Raw genomic sequence first — 21623 nt, forward strand, 5'->3', positions numbered from 1 at the left:
ATATTTCCACAAGGCGTTCCATTACCATAAAGCAGGCAAGGGCTGAAGGCTGACAGCTTTTATAAGGGCATGGAACTCTGAGGCGACACGCAATAACCCCGTGATGTAGTCAATTGGGGGTAACTTGAGTCAATTGGGGGTAACTTGTCTAATGTATATCTAATGTATAAACAGTAGTCAAATATTTATTAGATCAAACCGGATGTTACTGAAATGTACGGTATGGCGTAATGTAATGTAATGTAATGTGATTAGCCGCCACTTGCAGGCCAGAAATGGAATTGCCTGCCATAGTCTTACTACTAGTGTGAAATAAACAAGACAAGCTAGTAATGACATTAACAATGTTTATAGGCTTAGAACGCACACTCTCACTGATTATATACAGGTATTTCATATGTCCGGAAAAATATATACAATGTATAAACATTAAAGTAGGTAGGGAAAGAGGCAGGCAACAGTTTTGTACATCTTAAAATACATCAATACTGTTAATACATGAAGAATAAAGACTTCTTGTTAATGTTAGTTTGATGATCACAAACGCCACAGCAACATGATTGTTGGCTGTTAATAGTTACATAAACAGGTGAATACAAGTCAACTCAAGAATTTCTAATGGTAGTAGTATTTGTGCCTAAGTAGTTCTGATCACAAAGCAGTGCCCTTGACTCAATGACTGTGGTTCAGACACTTTCCATTTCAAAGGAGTTTGATCAAATAGATTTTTGAGTGCACTAAATCTTAATTTAAACACGCAGGAGAGTTTCCCAGTTGTTTGCACATTTGCTAAGACAACTCGCTACAACGCAAAATAGTGTACTATTCATGTATTGCATTTGTCTAACAAAGATTCAGCTATATATTCCCGGAACTGGAGTATTTTTGGTATCGGAGAACACTCACTGATGAGGCGACAGGAAAGATGTAGCAAGACAACCAACTGCAAATTCAAGATATTTAACATAGTAAAAGGAATGGTGATGATATGTTACAATTGAAATCATTTTCGAGCACTCGTGCAGAAGCAATTAAGTAAACTCAGTTCGCAACATTTTCAGCCACGAACTAAACACAAACAAACTAATGACACCGATGTTGCTTTAACAGTGAGTTTTTATTCTGTCCTTGCTCTATTGTTTTCTGTTTACTTAACTCTATTTTAGCGGTGACCCAATTTGTGCGCACCATTTTTATATTTTTCAATAATCACAAAAAGGGTTCTATCACATGAAGTAATATGGAGGACAAATAGGAGCCTGTTCGAGTCAATTACTATTAACATTGTTGAAGGAAAAACCAAATACTATGGGCAGTGCTGTGACTGTCTTCCTGGACAATCTCCTTTTTTACTTGGCTGCACAATATATCGGTATTTTGTGCATACTGTCATTTCAATGTAGACCTGGTCTTTACTGTACCCTAGCTGTTTAACGAGTTTACCTTACAGCTCTTATTTTTGATTCAATGGCTGCATTTATTTAGTCGAAATTCAGGATCTGAGGGCAAAATATTATGAAATCCTAATGCTCAACTTCGTTTTATTAACGACTGTTGCGAAGAAAAAAAATGTAACTGGCAAACTTCGAAGTGCTAAAGATACATAGTGCTACCTGAGCCTTATGCTAGAGGCCAATGAAGGGCCTCTCGCATTCTGCGCACAAGAAAATATGAAGTTATAAGTTACTCTTTGAAGCAGCTTCATGCCATTATCCTTAAGATATTTTATAGGTTTAGATCACTAGGAAACTCAATATTAACCAACATTTATGTTTTCCGATGTGAGGAAAAACAATCTTTTGTTCAGTCTTTACAGACAGCTCCATCACTACAATTCTCACTTAATTTAAACCTTCTTCTACACCTCTCTTATGATAATTCCTTCCAAAAGCCTGGACAGGCCAGCATGCAACTTCCCCCCTCCAGCAAAATCTCTCAACGCAATGTACATTACGAAATATTTACTATACATCGAGATTTATCTTACCAATAAGTCCATTCATGATAAATATTTCCTTAGAAAAGTAAGTGTAATGTAAAGTTCAACTGTTGCTTCTACAAACTCGAAATTCTGGGCTCTTTCAAGACTGTAATAATGGAAGCCCTCCCTCCATGTCAGGCGAGATGAAACAGCAGTTCTGAAATAACAGGTAGGTAAAGGTATGGAGTTCATTTCTCAGACAAATCTGAGGTGAAAAGAAGAGACCTCAATACTGCACGACAGATTACTGTACTACTTCTCGATTTTAGATTTCCGATTAAGTTTCAGTCACCCAATATGCGTTGGCATCTTCTGCAAACCTTTGGCCTCGTGTGCGCAGCAACCAGAAGTAGTAGTTGGCTATCCATTAAGCAAGTACACTACCAGTTCATAGGTTGACATCATTATCGCAGTGTTTGGAATCTGCCTGAAAAGGTGAGTGGTTAGGCCGCGGTACAGGGATGCATATCCTTCTTCCTTGACAACCAATGACAAGGTCTGGAAGAAAGCTCTGTATTTTGTTCCTTCCTCCCGTAGCCGCGTCCGTACGACCTCTGTATAACAAAAAACAGAAAGACATTGAAAGTTATGATTCCTTAATGTTTGTCCTTGCCATTTTCGTCACACTACTACATTCCAAACTCAAATAATATTCAACCATTTTAGTTTATGTAACCCGCCAATTCTGTTTTGCTGTCCTTTGTCCCATTTGGTTGGTGACCTGTCATTCTGTGCAGCATTTCTGATCAAAATATTATTTGTTTCTGTGAATCAATACGTCAAATGTACTGTGATTTATTACAAGAATTAAAAGCAAAACTGCATAACATGATCCAGAAACTACAAATTTTCAGAAGAAGACAGATTGCATTTGATTTTGGTGTTGCGTGAAACTCATTCACATCTGGCATGACATGTCACTTACGCCAAAGCAAATTCCTCTGTAAAGTATTTTAAATGACCGTTTTGCTAAGTGAACATTGCCTTATGACCATTAAATCTGGAACTCTTTTAGATCCTTCTTCCAAATAGCATCTTTAGACAGTAGCCACCAAGCTTGCTCATTCTACTTCTACTCAATTGATGCTGCCTTGCATGCTTGTACACTCTAAAATTGCCAACCGATGTTCACCCGAATCTAGGGATACACTTCACACACCCTCTTGTAAATAGGCCTGACCACTGGCTCCTACCATGAACTCAGTCGTTACAGCCGACTCAGTGGATGCCGACTGGCCAGAAGCACTCCACACTTTATCCCACTAGTAAGTGATATGCAACTTTGTGTGCGTACGCATCGTTTGTTGGACTTCCACCCCAACCCCCACCCCCGTTTGAGCTTGACAACATGGGTTCTATTTCCTGACTTTAGGTGGGTCATGTACAGAGCCCTAATCGTTATACTCCCCGTCGTACTTCCTAAGTTTGATTACCTGCTTGAAACCAGTGAAGCCCCACCTCGCACCCACTGTAAGCGAGGAATATTGACGCCATTGACCTATAGGATTTGGCCCGTCTTAGTTCTCGACCCGGTTGAGCCCTGACCCTGCTTAACATTCACCGTGGTGGACACACACCATCAGGGCAACGTTGCCCGCCTTTTCATCCTGGCCCCTATTATGTAGGCTGCTGGCACAGAAGACAACAGATGCTGCGCGCCTAGGATTTTGAATGTCCTCACCCTGCGTTTGTTTTTTGGATGGAAAAATCTCCTGTTAAATGGCACATTTGGTTTTGCACATCATAGTTTACTGGTACTTATACTTGGTTGTGATTGTCTGGGTGCCCCATAGGTATGTTTGCTCCCTAAATATGACCATAGCTTGTAAATATCATTTCAATAGGTATTTCTTCTCTTCCATTTCCCTGAAGAGGCCCACAGTTGAAAGTGCGTTGATAATCTCCTTTGGAGGAGCCCTCCAGAGTGAAATACCCTAAAGTATGATTTGGGACACACACCACGTCTGTCCTCAATGTGTTATCTCCCGTAAAACCTACCTCCTACTGTGGATTGGGTGCTCAATTTTGGAGACCAAAGCGATACAAAAGGGGATGATGGACGGAGCGTTTGAGCAAATCAAACACTCACCCCCAGTCAACTGATCTGGGTTTAATCCATCACCATTCTTTAGCCCACTCAGCCACCCCATTTCAGACATGGCTATATGCAAATCAGTCTGACCCTGTGCCTCATGGGAACAGTCCAGCCCGAACTGCCAAGCCATGTCTTCCATGGACCGGAAACAAGCATCCTGGGACCGGTTTCGGATTCATAATCCTCATCAGCCAGGCTATCTCGAATCCAGTGGCCAAGTGAGCAAGGGACTCACGTCTGAGCATACCCTGCCACACTTAGGGCGAACAAAGCGATACAAAAGGGGATGATGGACGGAGCGTTTGAGCAAATCAAACACTCACCCCCAGTCAACTGATCTGGGTTTAATCCATCACCATTCTTTAGCCCACTCAGCCACCCCATTTCAGACATGGCTATATGCAAATCAGTCTGACCCTGAGCCTCATGGGAACAGTCCAGCCCGAACTGCCAAGCCATGTCTTCCATGGACCGGAAACAAGCATCCTAGGACCGGTTTCGGATTCATAATCCTCATCAGCCAGGCTATCTCGAATCCAGTGGCCAAGTGAGCAAGGGACTCACGTCTGAGCATACCCTGCCACACTTAGGGCGAACAAAGCGATACAAAAGGGGATGATGGACGGAGCGTTTGAGCAAATCAAACACTCACCCCCAGTCAACTGATCTGGGTTTAATCCATCACCATTCTTTAGCCCACTCAGCCACCCCATTTCAGACATGGCTATATGCAAATCAGTCTGACCCTGTGCCTCATGGGAACAGTCCAGCCCGAACTGCCAAGCCATGTCTTCCATGGACCGGAAACAAGCATCCTGGGACCGGTTTCGGATTCATAATCCTCATCAGCCAGGCTATCTTGAATCCAGTGGCCAAGTGAGCAAGGGACTCACGTCTGAGCATACCCTGCCACACTTAGGGCGAACAAAGCGATACAAAAGGGGATGATGGAGGGAGCGTTTGAGCAAATCAAACACTCACCCCCAGTCAACTGATCTGGGTTTAATCCATCACCATTCTTTAGCCCACTCAGCCACCCCATTTCAGACATGGCTATATGCAAATCAGCCTGACCCTGTGCCTCATGGGAACAGTCCAGCCCGAACTGCCAAGCCATGTCTTCCATGGACCAATTTTGGAGACCGCCACACAAGTTTAAAGCAACTGGAAGACTGAAGAGAAGTTTTGAAGTTGTCAATGTTTCCTTGTTTAATTTTATGTATTTGTTTGTATTGTCTAAGAAGGCGATTAAGTGCTTTTGTTTATGATTTTTGTTACTATTGTGTTGTTATGTATGGTAATGTGTCAATTTCTATGTTCTTCCCAGGTATGTCTACCGAGAGTAAGGGGTGAGGTTGTCCCCAAGTTAATGAATAAATCATGACTGGTGATAAATAGACAAATATACTGGTGACTAATTTGAGTATTTACTGTGTTAAATTCTCGTTAGATAATCTGTTCCCACAGTATACCAAGTACTTTTCAGGCCTCAATTTCTAAGCCTATGCAGATGACACCAAGATGCTTCTATATATCGACAGGTCCCGTCCTAATGAGCCTGCGCAGTTCCTTACCTACCTGATGGAAAATAGCAGAGATGATGATCACCCATTCTCTCATACTCAACTCTGATAAAATGGAGGTTCCCATTTCTGGAGGTCCCCCCTCCATATGGATGTCACCCTCTCGACCTGGAGCCCCTTCCCTCTCCGCTCTACCCAGCTCATTTAGCCGTACCCTTGATACCTATTTTATCTTTGTTCCTCATGTCAACAAAGTGGCCATTTTCGTAATCTCAAGACCCTTCACAAAATTCTTCCTTTTCTTCTGCCTGAATGCCATTGTTTGGTTGTTCAAAATCCCATATTGTCTTGACTAGAGTTACTGCACTGCAATGCCCTTTATTGGGCCTTTTTACGTAGCTTTTTCTTCACTGGTTGCAAATTGTACAGAAATATTGCTGCCAGACTCCTTTTTTGACTTAAACAGAGCATAGACATGTTTCCCATCTCTTCGCTAGCTTTCGGTGTAGCAATAGCTCTTGTTTAGATCTCTCTGCCCTGTCCATGAATCCATCTATGGCTTCAAGCCTTTCAAATTACAGAGGGAATTATTTCTAGACTCCAGTCAGGATTCTCAGATATGATTCCCTAGCTCGTTACAATTCCAACTATTTATAAGTCATGTACAGGAGGTTGTGCGTTTTCTTGGCTGTCTCTTGGAATACTTTTTCTTTGGGACGCAGATCCACCGCCAATCGGTTAGAATTAATACCACTGAATACTAAAATCCCACCACCTTATGCCTTTTGGGCAGGTGTATGGTTCTCAAAGCATGCCTAATTAGGCTAATAGTTTATCGGTGCATGTTGCTATTGCTCTCTGACTGTTTAGAAGTCTCTGCACGGTGACATGAATGGAGTCAGCCAAAAGACAGAATCACTCTGCTCTATAGCAGGCCTTTATCTTCTAGAAAAAACACTTCATAGAACCGAAGAAACCTCTAGACCCGAACAAGGTATGGTGACCATCCCTAGCTACTCTATTGACTGGCGATGAACAGGGAAGATATGTGAAGGGCGAGAATCAGCCTGCGATCGGCCAGTCCACAGCACTGAACAGTGGTCACCTCTCATTACAAATGTTGACAAGTACACTGGGCCTGCCGTGAGACTGCAGATCTGACAAACTGCCCTTTGGATGTCGGCACAGCTCATGCACTTTGGCAGACTCCTGCAGCTGCTACTGAGCTGCTTTGAGTGGAGACCGTAGAACTGCTGCAGCTTCCTGAAGTATCTAAAACACAGCCACTGTTGCGATCTGTATACTTATGTCCACCCACGGACACCCTGGCTATCATCTCCCCTGTCGCCAGCTGTCAGTTCTAGAATATTGACAGTTGACAGCTGGTGACCGACGGAGCTGTTGTGTTCTCCTGTGCTCCGAGCCTCAGCGGAGTCTGTGTTGGTTATTCTAATAAAGAAGTTCTTCACGCATTATTGTACATCTAATCTTTCTGTACAATTTGGCGACGAGCACCAACACAGAACCCACGTCAAAGTCAAGCTGGCCTGACACATATCGCACGACTTGAAGGATTGCTGCTGACACAAGGAATTACTTCCGAATACTGAAGGAAAATATCTCTTGTAACACATTTCAGAAGCGGAGTTGATCATCTTAACCGCATGCGCGTGGCGCGTTTTCCCGCTGTGCGCTGAGAATCGCGGAATCCCGCGGTTCATGACGAGCTCAGCTCGTCATGAGCGTACGAGAGTTGTACCTCATGACGAGATGAGCTCGTCATCAGGGTGGAAGGGGTTAAAGGACCCTGTGCCTCCACTACTACTTTTGCAAAAGAAACAATTGATGGACGGAATGCTGGACAATGCAAACATTTACTCCCAGTCACAAGGATCTAGGTTAAATCCATCATTCTTTTGCTCACCATCCCAGTTTTGTCCCAGCCATATGCAAATCAGTCTTGACCCTGTTCCTTTCGGGAACAGTCCAGCCCGAAATGCCAAGCCAGGTCCTCCTTGAACCGGGAACAAGTATACTGGGACCGGTTTCAGGGCATCATCCTTCATCAGCCAGGCTAGCTTGAATCTAGTGGTGTAGTGAGCACGGGGCCCATGTCTGGGCATACCCTTCCTACTTAGAGCGACATATGCAAAAGAAACAATTGATGGACAGAATGCTGGACAATGCAAACATTCACCCCTAGTCACAAGGATCTAGGTTTAATCCATCATTCTTTTGCTCACCGCACCACCCACTTTTGGACCCCGCCATATGCAAATCAGTCTTGACCCTGTTATTGTGGGAACAGTCCAGCCTGAACTGCCAAGCCAAACCTCAAAGTCACCTTTGAGCATTTCAAGTTTCATGGTCAAGTGCTTTCTCAGTGTACTCTGTCAAATGATTTTTCAGCGTCGTCCGAAAGGAGCATCCGTTCTTGGTTGTGTCTTCGCTTTGTCTAGGACGTTGAAGACCCTGCATGTGTCATCACTACATAGGTGATGTGGGATGAAACCTGCTTGGTCCAGGTCAATGAGGTCCGGCATTAGGGGATTGAGACGAGCTGCTAGGATTCCTGTAAAGATTTTAAAGTCGATGTTTAAAAGGGAGATAGGTCTATACGAAGAACAGAGTTTTATCCTTCCCCAGTTTGGGAATCACTGCAATGGAAGTCATCTTCATGGAAGGGGGAGGGTTGTTGAATTCCCTAGTGCTTTAAAGAGTTGAGTAAGGAGGGGTGCCAAGGTTTGGCAGAAGGTTTTGTAAAAGATGGCTGGGTAACCATCCGGGCCCGGGGATTTGAAGAGCTTTAGGTGGGCAATGCAAGAGACAACCTCCACAATTCTAATAGGGGTGTCCAGACTGTCCCTCTGGTCTGAAGTTAGGGTGGATGTGTGTGCAGCTATAATCTCCGAAGGGAGGTTTTGTGCCACATATAGCTTTTGGTAGTAATTCCGGAATGTTTCTAGGTGAGTATCTTCAGTCTTTACCTGGCCCCCGGAGTCGAGCACTTCCAGGACCTGGTGCTCCTGCCATTGAATCCTCAGCCTATTGGCCAGGAGGCATACACCTCCATCTCCTCTGACATAGTAACGTCGTTTTAGGCGTTGTGCAGCATATTCAGCCCTGTGTTGATTCTAGCTACTTGTGTTCTGGCGGCTTCTAACTGCCTCCATACTCTAAGGGCCCCAGTCCATTTATGAATGCGCTTGAGTTCCGCCACTTGGAGGGAGAGGCTCTCTCTTGTCCCTGCGCTTTGTTTTCGGCCAACGACAAATTGATAAATTCTCCCCTGACTACTGGCTTCAAGGCGTCCCATATGGTGGAGAAGGCCATCTCTGGAATGTCGTGGATGACGAGGTAATTATCAATGGCTCTAGTGATTTGGGCTACTTTCTCAAGTCTGTGCAGGGAACTGTCTCGCAGTCGCCATGTCCTGTAGTTGGGGCTGTGCTTAGGTATGTCTAGTGTAGCTACTACAGCCGCATGATCTGAAAGGGATTGAGGTTCAATAGTAACTTCTTGTCCCCTGAGGCGAATTCACGTGAGCCCAGGAAGTAGTCTAGCCTGGCGTATGTTTTATGTGCAAATGAATAATACGTGTAGTCTCGGGTGTGTGCATGGGTGTTCCTCCAGAGATCAGCTAAGCCTATGTATGTTAACTAGTCCACTCCCCCTTTGGACAGGGCACCCGTCTGGCCGTGCCTCTGTACAGACCTGTCCAGTATAAAAGAACCACACAGTGTATTTATAAAAAATATGTATTTATTATAAGATACTCACTAGAATATACAGATATTTCCTACCTGGAGATATACCCAATGCACACAATACGTTTCAATAGAAACAGGTAAGTAGCACGTAATACACAGTGGTCACCAGAGGGAGACCAAACCATATACTAAGATAGTGGTTGGTGAGAGGAGCGGGCAGGCCTCGAGAGATCTGAAGAACCACCACCTGCCTTGCTGAGCCTTTCGTAGTCCGTGGTAGCCCAGGATCAGCAGACCGGTCAGATTAGTTGCGGTGCCTGCAGATGCAGAAAAGTGACTCCTTTACTTTAAGTGAGATTCCTTCAGGTGTCTTGGACGCCCACAGGCCTTGGAAGGTTCCCGTATGGTGCACAGACTTGGATGTTAAAGCAGACGAGCAGGGCGACAAGATCAGGAGCAGCAGGAGTCTTCCCAGTTGCAGCCTTGATGCCCAGAGTGAAGTCCAGAGTGCCCAGATGGTTGACTTGGTGTCTGAAATTAATATTGTCCCACGACGAATCTAGGGACCCAGCCTCAGGTAAGTACTTAAGTACCCTAAGGAAAGGGTTGGGACGATTCAGCTTTCCCTCCCAGGGGAGGGGTCAGACAGTGGAAAGGATAATCCCATGTCCTTTGTCCAGTTTCGCGCCAGAGTGGGAGCCAATGGCTCGCTGAGCAGGTTTTAACTTGACTATGCAAGCTTAGACACCAAGGGTGCCCTTCAAGCAGACTGAGTTGTTCTAGCACGCCTACCCTCCCTGCTCCAATACACTACACCCTGTCTGCGGGGTGGTCACCACACTTCCCTATGACAGGATATCTATCTTTCTGCCTTCTTTTGGCTCAGCAGCAGTAGGGCAGAATTGTATCTCTGGTCAACAGCAGCCATGTTGAGCTGTCCGGGTCTAGAAGACTGGTACTGGGAGCACAAAGGGCCTCCCAGAGGAGCTTTACAGTGCAGGGAATCATACCTCCCACACCGTTTACGATGTGGGGGTATGATTCCAACATGTTTGATACCAAACACGATAGGGTACGTAGCAACCAGTTTCGAGAGACTAATTGTGTAATGACGCGGTGCCCCTCTATATACTATATGGCTGTCTCATTTACAACCCGGAAGAAAGGACTCCGTAGGCTCTAGGGGTATCTTGCTCATGCAGAGGCACCCTCACACTTAGAACCAAGCCCCTACCTTCAGGATTGAAAAGGCCTACATTAGGGGTACATAGGTTTTAAGTGCACTGACCTTAGATATAGGGAAACCTATATCTTTTGTAAGTGGTGCTAGCACCAGCTTACACAGACTGCAATGGCAGGCCTGTAGTTACAAATTGAATGGTTTCTCATGGGTGGCATAATACATGCTTCAGCCCATGGGGGACCCCTGGTGTACCTATGTCCTGGGTATCTTAGTATCATATACAAGGGACTGGTAAGTGTACACCAGTGTCCAATCTGGGATGTACCCAAGTACTTACCAAACAAATTTAGGGGAGAAAGCACAGCGACTGGGGTCCTGATTAGCAGGATCCCAGTAAGACTAGACAGAAACAATATTACATCAAACAAAAAGCTGGGTAACCATAAAAGCAGATCCTACTTTCCCACATAAAGGCTTTTCAATGACAGGCCTGGACATCGTTAAAGGGCTACTTAGGTAGGTGGCACAATTAGTGCTGCATGCCCACTGGTAGCATTTAATTTACAGGCCCTGGGTACAGGAGGCACCACTAAACTAGGGACTTATACGTAAATAAAACATGCCAACTGGGGACAAACCAATATTACCATGTTAAGGGGAGAGAGTACACACACCTTAGCACTGGTTTGCAGTGGTAAAGAGCACAGAGCCCTAATACCAGCAAAAGCGAGGTCAGAAAATTGGAGGGAGGCAGGCGAAAAGTTGGGGGCAAGACCACTCTAAGGCTGTCCGGTCTAACAACGTCTCCAAGTTCAGGATTAAAAGCTTTCTCAGTGAAAGGAGAACAAGTCAAAAAACATGACATATTGTGTGGATTAAGGACTGTTCCGTTTGGTAAATCAGACCTACACAGAAGTGTCAGTTGAATAAAACATTTTTAATTTTGTAAAGAACATTTTCCAGCATCAGGACCCTATGCAGCCTCAAACCAAGGGGGTGCATACCATACAATCCTCACAGGTAATGCACCCCAACATGTTTGACATATGCCAGATGAAACATCAGTTCCTTTATTTTGAGACCTATGCTTTTAGCTTCCCCTGAGGAATCACCTTCTGAAGTGTGGGCAATGGAACCAGGAAAATGAGGCCAGAGGTTTGTGGTGAAAGGTGCCTTGAACGCATTGGATGGCTTGAAAGACTAATATCTAGAGACTTCAACTTTGATGGAACTCAGATTTGGCAATGACTGAAGACAATCGTTAATTGCGAGATCAAAGAAGTTCTTTCCATCAAACAGTAAGTAAATAACTTCCCAATGGACCTCATTCTTGAAAATCTGAAGACTTCTAGATGCCTTTTTATGCAAAGACAAATTAATGGTCACGTTGTGGCAGCATTACTTCTAGTCATCATCAGGTTACGCTCAGGAGCCTCCATGCCAAGACCAAGCATACATTTATAGTCCAACTTGTGTAAATTTGGAGGGAGGGAGGCAAAGAAATCAAGTCTATTCTCGAACCCTGTCGCTCTTTCCATCGTACTGGAAAATGTGTTTACTGAAGATACATTTTCCTCCCTGACAATAGGGAGAAAAAAAGCATTTTTCTAGGAGCCAGGCAGAGACTGACCTACAGACTTCCTACTGACAACTGCATCGCTATCTTTGCAAGCTCTGCATTTTTCGCCAAGAGACCATGAGGTTTTATGTCAAGATTGGAAGCAGCTAGCTTTGGGGAATATTCTCTCTCATGCTACTACCTCAGCAGTACCTGGAAACCATAGAGTAAAATACAATTAAAGAGCATCTAACAAACATAATGCCCATTCTCAGTGTTCTCGAACATTCCTCTTGAATGCTCCTTCTCAGACTCCGAACAATACTTAATCAGTATTTGAAATGACATATTTATTTATAGATAATTATGGATGTTTTTGGAAATGGACATTCTAAGGAATATTACAAGTTCCTTTGTGTGACTCCTGGAGAGAAGGGACTCTGCTTGAAATGGGTGAGGTAACTTATTTTCAAGTGTTATTTATTGGCTTGTGGCGCATCTCTGCTGGTCTTTGACGGAGGACAGCCTGCCTGGCAGTGGGGCCTTTGCCTAAATGCTGAAGAAATTGGTCAATATGCAACTATATGAAAACCTAAAGCAGTGCAGCCTATTGCATTCCAGTCAATCAGGGTTTGTGGAAAATTAGTGCGTTTTGGTGAACATTATCTGCGCCATCTTGCCTCTTCCCCTGATGCCACACTTTTGTCGTGCGCGCCCGCCATTTTAAGATGCCCCGATCAGAACAAACCCTTTTGCATGCCGCTAGCCCCTGACATAGCCCTTTGCCTTCGCTAAGCCTGCACGCTGACCACCCCCTGCTTGCACCTGCCTTGAGTCATAAACCCCTCTTCGGCGCTGTTCTGCCCCCGGCCCTCATCCTGTTCCCAGCGCGACACCTCCCTGCTTTCCTTTCATGATCTCCGGCCCTTAGATGCAAACCCCCTTTTTCCCCGTGTGCCCGTTTTGTCCTCCCCGTTCCCAAGCCGACACCCAGCTCTGCCGATACCACCCTTGCCCCTCCCCGTACAATAGAAAGCTTCCCCCATCAAAGAAATCCCCGGGTTGATCAAAGCCCCCACCCCATGAGACCCAATCACACTCCCCACATCCCGTGACTCGGCGGATTATCCAGCTGCGCGATGCTCATCACCTGTTGTGATTAGGGTGGGGATTTCAACTGTAAATGTGTGTGGGAACGGGCCCCAAAGGGGGATTCCGGGTATGTCTTTCCGTATATCAAAGCTTTGTCACATATATGTAAACTGCAATAAAAACCATAAAACACTGTATATAAGGGGCCAGGCCTCAAACGTAAGTTAGAGCACCTCAGAACGATACCTTCTGTCCGTTTCGTTGTGTTCTCCTCCGGAGAGAATAAAAACCCTTGTTTCCTGCCTTCCAGTCTCCAGCGCCTGCCTCTTCATTGATTTAACTGACTAGAGGGTCACAGAGGCAATACCGCCGGGCAAATATCGGTTGTCCCCGACCCGACAGAAACTGTTTTTACAATTGGCGTCCCAAGCGTGGGGCCCATCAGCGACTCGTGGATCCAGTGGGAGAGGTCCCGACGACAGAGTGAACGACTGCAACGATCGGGAGAGCTCTTGCCCAATAGACCCTCGTCTGGCAGCCGATCATCCGAACTTCACTAGTTCCGAACAGACCTCTCTCGAGTGATCTACGGTCCTGACTGGGAACCATCAGGAGTGCCGTGAGAAATACGAGAAAAAGAGGACGATCGGGCGCTGGATTCGGAAGACAAGAAACTGTCCACATGGTCCGGGTAAGGTCGTGTTGCCACGACTAATTGCGAAATTTGTTTTGATCGTTTGATTGTTCAAAATACTAGTATTGCCTTGTTTATTTTTATTTAGAGATTCACTGTCTGCAAACGGAGAAGCAACAGGCTCTCTCTCCCTTTGCAAGCAGTGGAGGATAAGTAGGGTAGCAGCCGTGCTTATTCTTTTTCTCCCCCACTCAATAATTGCTTGAAACTGAACTGTTGTTCACAAACTATTGTTTCCTGGAGATTCTCTGTCTGCAAGCAGGGAAGAGACCATCCTTTTTGCAGATAGTGAAAAGGGTAGGTAACGCAGATCTTTGCGATCCTACTCATTCTCCCCATTGTTATTTTGTTGGTCTATTGGTTTTTTTGGGATCCATGAGGTATTCACTGCCTGCAAACAACGTAGAATAGAAATATTCTGTCTAGTCTTTGCACCTAGTGATAAGATAGGCAGTGCTGACTTTTTAGTCCCTCGTTACGAGCCGTCATGTCTGTCTTCTCCCCATTGATAAATAGCCTGTTTAGCCCGGACCGGGTGTTAGAGGTGGACCATATGGCTCCACTAGAAGGCACCCCTAATAAGGACATGTTCATAAACTATGGGTTAGTCACCATAGCTTATAATAAATTATGGCATAGGTATACCGAAGATAGCCAAGATAAACAGTGGCCACTGGCAGGATCCTTTGACCTTGATAAAATAGAAACGTTAGAAATAGCCCTTCGAAATAATAAGACGACGCCAATTATGCTCGACAGTCTCGGTATGTGGCGCAGAGAGGCTACGAAACGACAGAGAAAAGACGAGGATAAACCAAGTAGGGAAATATACCGACAGGACAACCCCAGGACACCGCTACCCACAACTTACCCCCCGACACTATACCAAGGACGACCAGACTTAGGGTCAGACCAATGCGCTTTTTGTAGGTATGTCGGACACTGGAAAGCCCAATGCCCGACTCTACTGAGCGTGAGTAGGAGCAGAGGACCGACAGGAACGACAGACCGACAGTACGAGAAAAGGCGCGAGACAGAGAAGAACCCGACTTACATAGACAGGCCAGACAGAACCACCACGTTTGATTATGCCCGATGGCACAGATTTCGCCAGGAAAATCTCAGCGGCATGATCAAGTTCTCCTAGGTCGGGCAATGTCAAGACGGGAACCCAGCCTCGTTTAAAAACTTACAGACGGAAAGAGATAATTATGACCGATAACTGTTTTTATATTTGTCTTGGGTCTTTGTATGTCGCACTTGTACTGCCCCCCCCCGTCTGAGTTCGTGTGTATGTAAATGTACAAATCTGCGTCACCCCTCTACACGTGTTTCCGTGTTACTCGACCCCTGTTAACAGAAACTTAGCATAAAAGCAACCTGGAAAGAAAGAAATGATAAAACAAAATCCGTAGAACATTAATAAACTTGAACTTTTAATTTAGCACAACAAACAAGGAACAATAACGATAAACTGTAGAAAATGAAAGTCAAACAGAACATTCGCCCCCCCCCCCCCATTCTGGAACCTTCCAAAATAGGGCAGGGTTACGGCTACGCCCAACCAACGGCAACCCATATAAGGCGAGCCCCGCCGCCAACTCTTGGTCAGGAAATCTTAACGTATGGGGGAGCCGGAGGAGAGGCAGGAGCCCGCAGCCTGGGCATTTGCAGGTAGTCCCGCCACATGTCTCCTTGGCCGGCCGCAACGGGCCTGGAAAGACTAAGGTAGTCCCGCCACATGTCAAGAGGAGAGCGAGGCATCTCTTCCTTTTCTCTTCTGTCACAGCCGCAGCAGTCCTGGACGGCGGGATGTCCTGCACGTACCTCCACAACAATTTGTCCAAGTTGGGCTGGGAGGGAGAGGCGACGCGGACGAGCCTCTCCCACCTCCACCGGTAGGAGGTTTCCCAGCCCCCAGTCCGACGCCGAACACCCCCAGTCAGGCGATGGTGCCCATACTTCCACAGCACCGGACACACCATGGTGGCACCCCAGTATTTGCGCAGCACCGAACGTACGATGGTGACACTTAGGGAACACCGGATGTGGAGAGGCCTTCATGCAGGGCGATGAAAAGGAGCGGCATGGAGTGCACCGGGAGAAGGAGACGATGTGAACGAGTCTCCCTCGCCCCCCCCCCCAGGTGGGGGCATCACAGCTGCACCCCAGCTGAACGTCCCGCTCTCACAAAACAGGGACCTCTTCCTTTCACTCCGAAGGGTCTCTTCCATTCTTGCAAACTCGACGAGGGTGGCCCCTGTAGGGCCTCAAAATGGCGTCTGGATCCGCTGGAAGGCGGGCCCCGGCCACTAGAGTAACTTCGGCCAGCCATACAACTCAAACATTTGTCCCATGGAGCACGAGCCCCCATCTCCGGCAGCATCTCCGCAGCCTTGAAGATCATACAAAGGTCCCCGGCGGAGCCTTCGGCCTTTGCAGGTTTCCGGTAAGGGACGGCTGCTTCGATCGCCAACGAAACAAACATGACATTGCCACACCTTCTGTTAGCGTGAATTCTAGAACTGCCGAAAAGGACTCTGGTCCAAACTGCCAGTAATGGAAACATTTCCCCCTGATGCTGCTTCCGGACTGTGCCGGCCCCGCCCAAAATGGCGCTGGTATCAATCGGAACTTACGAACACCTCGTGGTGTTCCTTCGCACTAATATAAACTTGATGTTCTGAGATTTTTGTGATCCTTTGTACACTTGGCTAGAAAAGACAAGGAGAGCTCACTCGACGAACAGTATGAAAAGATCCCCGTTACAAACGTTGATTACGAATATACAATGTATTATATTTTTATAACTGATGTAAACCTCATTTACGATACATGCGTACGGTATGTATATAGGAAATCTGATTACACCTGTTATGCTTATGTTTCTAAATTATGAAAATATATGCCCCCGAACCCCCAGCCAATTAATAGACGTTTTAGTCTCTCACAAATGAATGAATGAAACTTTCCGATGTTTTTACTGTTGCAAACGACACCCCCGCTGCACGCACTTTAGCCATTGCCACGACCGACCAAATACGACCACACCCTCCTAATCCATATGCTGAAATGAATTTGCAAAATAAAGTCTTTGAAACTATGGACGGGTATTGCATGCTTTATTTTAAAACAAATATGGGATGGGTAGGAAAGTTATTTTTCTGTGCACCCTACTCTGCTCTCTCTTTAAGGTTAAAGGAAGATGGTTGCCCAGCCCTGGAGGACGGATCGGATCGACAACACGACACTCCGTCTTAAAAGTACGCGACTGACTCATGAACTCTCGCGTAGAGGAAGACCGTGACTTCCAAGGATGGGTAAAACGAATGGTGTAAATGAGGGAATGTAAAAGGAGGGTGAAATGAAATAATGTAAATACTGTAAAGTACAACGTTCCAAAGTAGCAGGGACCCAAGAACCGAAGAACTTTAGAACGCCACGGCGTTGAAAGAGGTTTAAGGATCCCGATAGTGAGATATATCCTTTGACTAGATACCTCGCACTAGGCACCTCTGGTTTCCTTTTTATGTTTCCCCGCACACGCCCTACATGAACACACTACCCCCCCTCGACTCCGAAAACCATATCCCCGGGGACCCTGCCCCAAGGAGGAAAGACGAGTTAGAGGTAAGTAAAGGACTTATGAATCCATGTATTTGTATGCGCGCGAATGCTGTCTCCCCCACCCCCTCCCCCTTTTTTCCTCCCTCTGCAGGTTACATCAGAGATTACAGCCAAGGTGTGGCGAAGATCTGAGACCTTGCCATGTCTAAGTGCACGAAACGGACTAGCGCCGCAGGGTGGTGTCTAAGCACGCCTGCAAAACTACTCACGTATCGAACAAACCCGAAAAATTAGCACAACCTGATAAAAAGTGATCACCCTTAAACCAGACCGGACGAATGAACCCGCGTTACGTATGATGCGAAACTGTGAGGGAATGTGTGTGTGTGTGTGGCTGAGGCGTTGACCCAACTGGTCAAAGGACCGAGAATGCGAGAAAGTGCGACAAAATGGTACCTCCTTTTTCTTCTTTCCTTTTCCCAAAGCACGTCCCCTCTACCCTGTCTAATGCTCAAACTGCATGATTACAAGCTAACGTGGACTCGTGAATACCCTTTACTGTGTAATGCACTAAATAGCCTTTCTCGAACGCACTGCCGCCCTCTCCGTTGCACGTGTACTATTTAGCCTGCCGTTGCACTCTCTCTCTCTCTCTCTCTCTCTCTTTCCCTCTCTCTCTCTCTCTCTCTCTCTCTCTCTCTCTCTCTCTCTCTCTCTCTCTCACTCTCTCTCTATTTTCTCACTACCACTCTTCCGAGTGGTTAGCCCCGAAATTGGCAGATTGCCACCCCTAGCACACCACCTAATTGGCTTCAAATACCGTCAGTATTTGCACAAACATTTGTCTTTAATGCAATCACCCTGAGGCCGCGTCATTACCTCTCCTTTTCCGCTAGAAGTCAATGAACCCAGGTTGGGCCGTAAGGGAAAGGACAGGTAAGACGACAGAGGTTCCCTAATCTGGCCCGAAATAAGGGAACTACATGTCAACGGCTCCTATAGTATAAAACAAGGACCTCAGAATACGCGACCCTCCCCTCCCCGAATCGTCGTAATACCCAAACCAGAAAAACGATCACCCCCGTTGCCTCCCCTGTCTATGTCCCTGGTTGTTTCCCATAAATCCCCTGTCCTTCCTAGTTAAGTAACCGGGCTGTAAAAGGTTACGTAGGACCCAGAATGATGTTTTACAAGGTTAACAGACTAGACCAAGGTAAAGAAATCGTCAAAATGAACCTCGCAGTAGCTGAAAAACAGGATGCACTGATAGAAAGGAAATGTTTAGCCATGTTCGTCTCTCAGCGAAATACCTGTGTAGTACCATGTTGACGACTCACTGTACCCTTTTGTAAATGTGAAACTCTAGAGAACGGCATACCTTTGCCAGATTTATCTCCCGAAGGTGGGTTACCATCAGATGAACTGTCATGCCTGTAATAAATGATTATGAAGGAAAGTCATAGTAAATCCAGCAGGTCCGCCACCGGTCATTCATATGCCAGTTGTGAACGTTAAAAATGACGGACATTTTCATTCTTTGCCTGGAGCTGGGAGAGAAATAGACTTTTTGATTATCTTCATCCGAAAATTTTCTAAAAGACTGTCTTTTCAAACTTGTTTAAGGGTACTGCTGTTGGAGGAGAAAACGACCGGATGTGGGAGCACGAGGCCTGACTGCAGACTAAGGGACACCTACGACATTGGCCAAGGCGAGACCACGACTGAAAGGAGCTGCAGGACGAGGCACTGTTTTCGACAGCATGAAAAGAAAGGGTCGACCTGATGCCCCTGCTCGACGTCCAGTGCCTGTCGACAAGTCCCCGCTCTCTGAATTCCGTCACACGCCCGCCTATTTGAAGTCTCTCGTTCCCCTAGTTTGTTCCTAATTTGGCCTTGCTCCATCCCCCTCTTTTTCCTCTGACCTACCCTATAGACCGTTTTGAGCGCTCTTCTTCCATCGGAACTTTCTGACAATCACCTCAAAGGACACGGGGCGAAAAGGACCTTTTCCGACCAGAAACGCGAGGAAAGGGTCGTGCCCTGCAACGCAGAACTTAGACCAGAGCTGGACTCGTAGCTCCACCGCCGGTGCTCAACAGCGCCAACGAAAGACCACAAAGAACAATGAGAACTCGTAAACTTCGAACGTTTGACCTCCTCAACCACCGTTTTTTCTACGCCTCATTTCTCTCCCAGCCACCATTGTATTGATCCTGCTCCAATCCGAATCCGAAATATGTATTAACCTGCCAGTTTACGTTATGATATGTACTTGCTGCTCGCTGTTTTTGTATTTCATTCCTATGACTTTCCTGCTGAACCAATTTATCAAAGTTCATCAAATAGGTGCACCTCCTAAAAACTAGTAACCTCAAAGTGTATTGTTTACAACTCTTTATCTTGGGTTTCCTACCGCTCTCTCTTTCATGCTCACCACAATAGACCCGAGTAGAAAATGAACCAACAAGATGTCTTGAATATGTTAAAGGAGGGACTGTGGAAAATTAGTGCGTTTTGGTGAACATTATCTGCGCCATCTTGCCTCTTCCCCTGATGCCACACTTTTGTCGTGCGCGCCCGCCATTTTAAGATGCCCCGATCAGAACAAACCCTTTTGCATGCCGCTAGCCCCTGACATAGCCCTTTGCCTTCGCTAAGCCTGCACGCTGACCACCCCCTGCTTGCACCTGCCTTGAGTCATAAACCCCTCTTCGGCGCTGTTCTGCCCCCGGCCCTCATCCTGTTCCCAGCGCGACACCTCCCTGCTTTCCTTTCATGATCTCCGGCCCTTAGATGCAAACCCCCTTTTTCCCCGTGTGCCCGTTTTGTCCTCCCCGTTCCCAAGCCGACACCCAGCTCTGCCGATACCACCCTTGCCCCTCCCCGTACAATAGAAAGCTTCCCCCATCAAAGAAATCCCCGGGTTGATCAAAGCCCCCACCCCATGAGACCCAATCACACTCCCCACATCCCGTGACTCGGCGGATTATCCAGCTGCGCGATGCTCATCACCTGTTGTGATTAGGGTGGGGATTTCAACTGTAAATGTGTGTGGGAACGGGCCCCAAAGGGGGATTCCGGGTATGTCTTTCCGTATATCAAAGCTTTGTCACATATATGTAAACTGCAATAAAAACCATAAAACACTGTATATAAGGGGCCAGGCCTCAAACGTAAGTTAGAGCACCTCAGAACGATACCTTCTGTCCGTTTCGTTGTGTTCTCCTCCGGAGAGAATAAAAACCCTTGTTTCCTGCCTTCCAGTCTCCAGCGCCTGCCTCTTCATTGATTTAACTGACTAGAGGGTCACAGAGGCAATACCGCCGGGCAAATATCGGTTGTCCCCGACCCGACAGAAACTGTTTTTACAGGTTTTGACCCAACCAAGGTACGGAGACAGGGATATCAAAAATATCTGTCATGTTAAGATGTCTCTAGATCAAGGTAAAACTGTAGCGATGACTTTACTCAATCTGTCAGCAGCATTTGATACTGTCTCTCGTGTGATTCTCTTACAGTGACTTGCCAACATAGAGTTTGAGGGTATAGTGTGGGAATATGTAAAATCGTTCCTTGAGTCCCGAAGGCAGTCGGTCAATTTTTTAGTAACAGGTACCACAGGATTCTTCTCTGTACCCCACTCTAATGTCTTTATGGCCCTGCTAGTGTCTTTCATGGAATCTTTTGGATGCAAAATTATTTCTTATGCTGATTGCCCCAAGCTGCTCCTTGCTTTTGTAGGGGACACCTTCTCCATTGAGAAGTCTTGCTAAGACTGCACACAGGTGATTTTTGTCTGGATGCATAGTATTTAGCTAAAATGCAATTCCGATAAAACAGAAGTACTTTTTTTAGGCTTTCATACCACCAACTCGTAGGAAGTAGCCTGGGCTTCTACTTTGCAGCTCCCATATCTTTTGTGGTAAAAAAATATGGGCTTTAATTTGAAAAAACATCTCTCTTGGCAACTGCAAATTTAGGCTGGGGTTGGCACCTGTTTTGGGTTGCTTCAGTCCCTCAATACATTTCTCAAATTGCTATTTACACAGTGTAAGAAGATGGTGGTCCATGCGCTGGTGACCTCTCGGCTGGATTATGCCAACACTCTCTATCTAGGGCCGCCAGAACTTCTGCTACACCGGTTCTAGGTTGGGCTAAATGCTGCTGCCCTCAGGGTCTTGATTTCCTAGACAGACTTCTATCTCATCTTTAAGATCTTT

The 21623-nt window shown here is 46.1% G+C and overlaps 1 protein-coding gene across 1 annotated transcript in view; it reads right to left on the reverse strand.

The window, feature by feature from the left end:
* Positions 1-333: 333 nt before the first annotated feature.
* The window catches only part of SLC25A36 (solute carrier family 25 member 36), an 866993-nt gene continuing 845703 nt past the window's right edge, over positions 334-21623 (reverse strand). Inside the window, exon 7 of the mRNA XM_078665634.1 lies at positions 334-2535. Within this exon, the coding sequence (XP_078521760.1) occupies positions 2342-2535 (194 nt within the window). The 3' untranslated portion in view covers positions 334-2341. The remainder of the gene's footprint in view (positions 2536-21623) is intronic.

The sequence above is a fragment of the Lissotriton helveticus genome, chromosome 11, assembly GCF_964261635.1.
Source record: "Lissotriton helveticus chromosome 11, aLisHel1.1, whole genome shotgun sequence".
Classification (NCBI taxonomy): domain Eukaryota; kingdom Metazoa; phylum Chordata; class Amphibia; order Caudata; family Salamandridae; genus Lissotriton; species Lissotriton helveticus.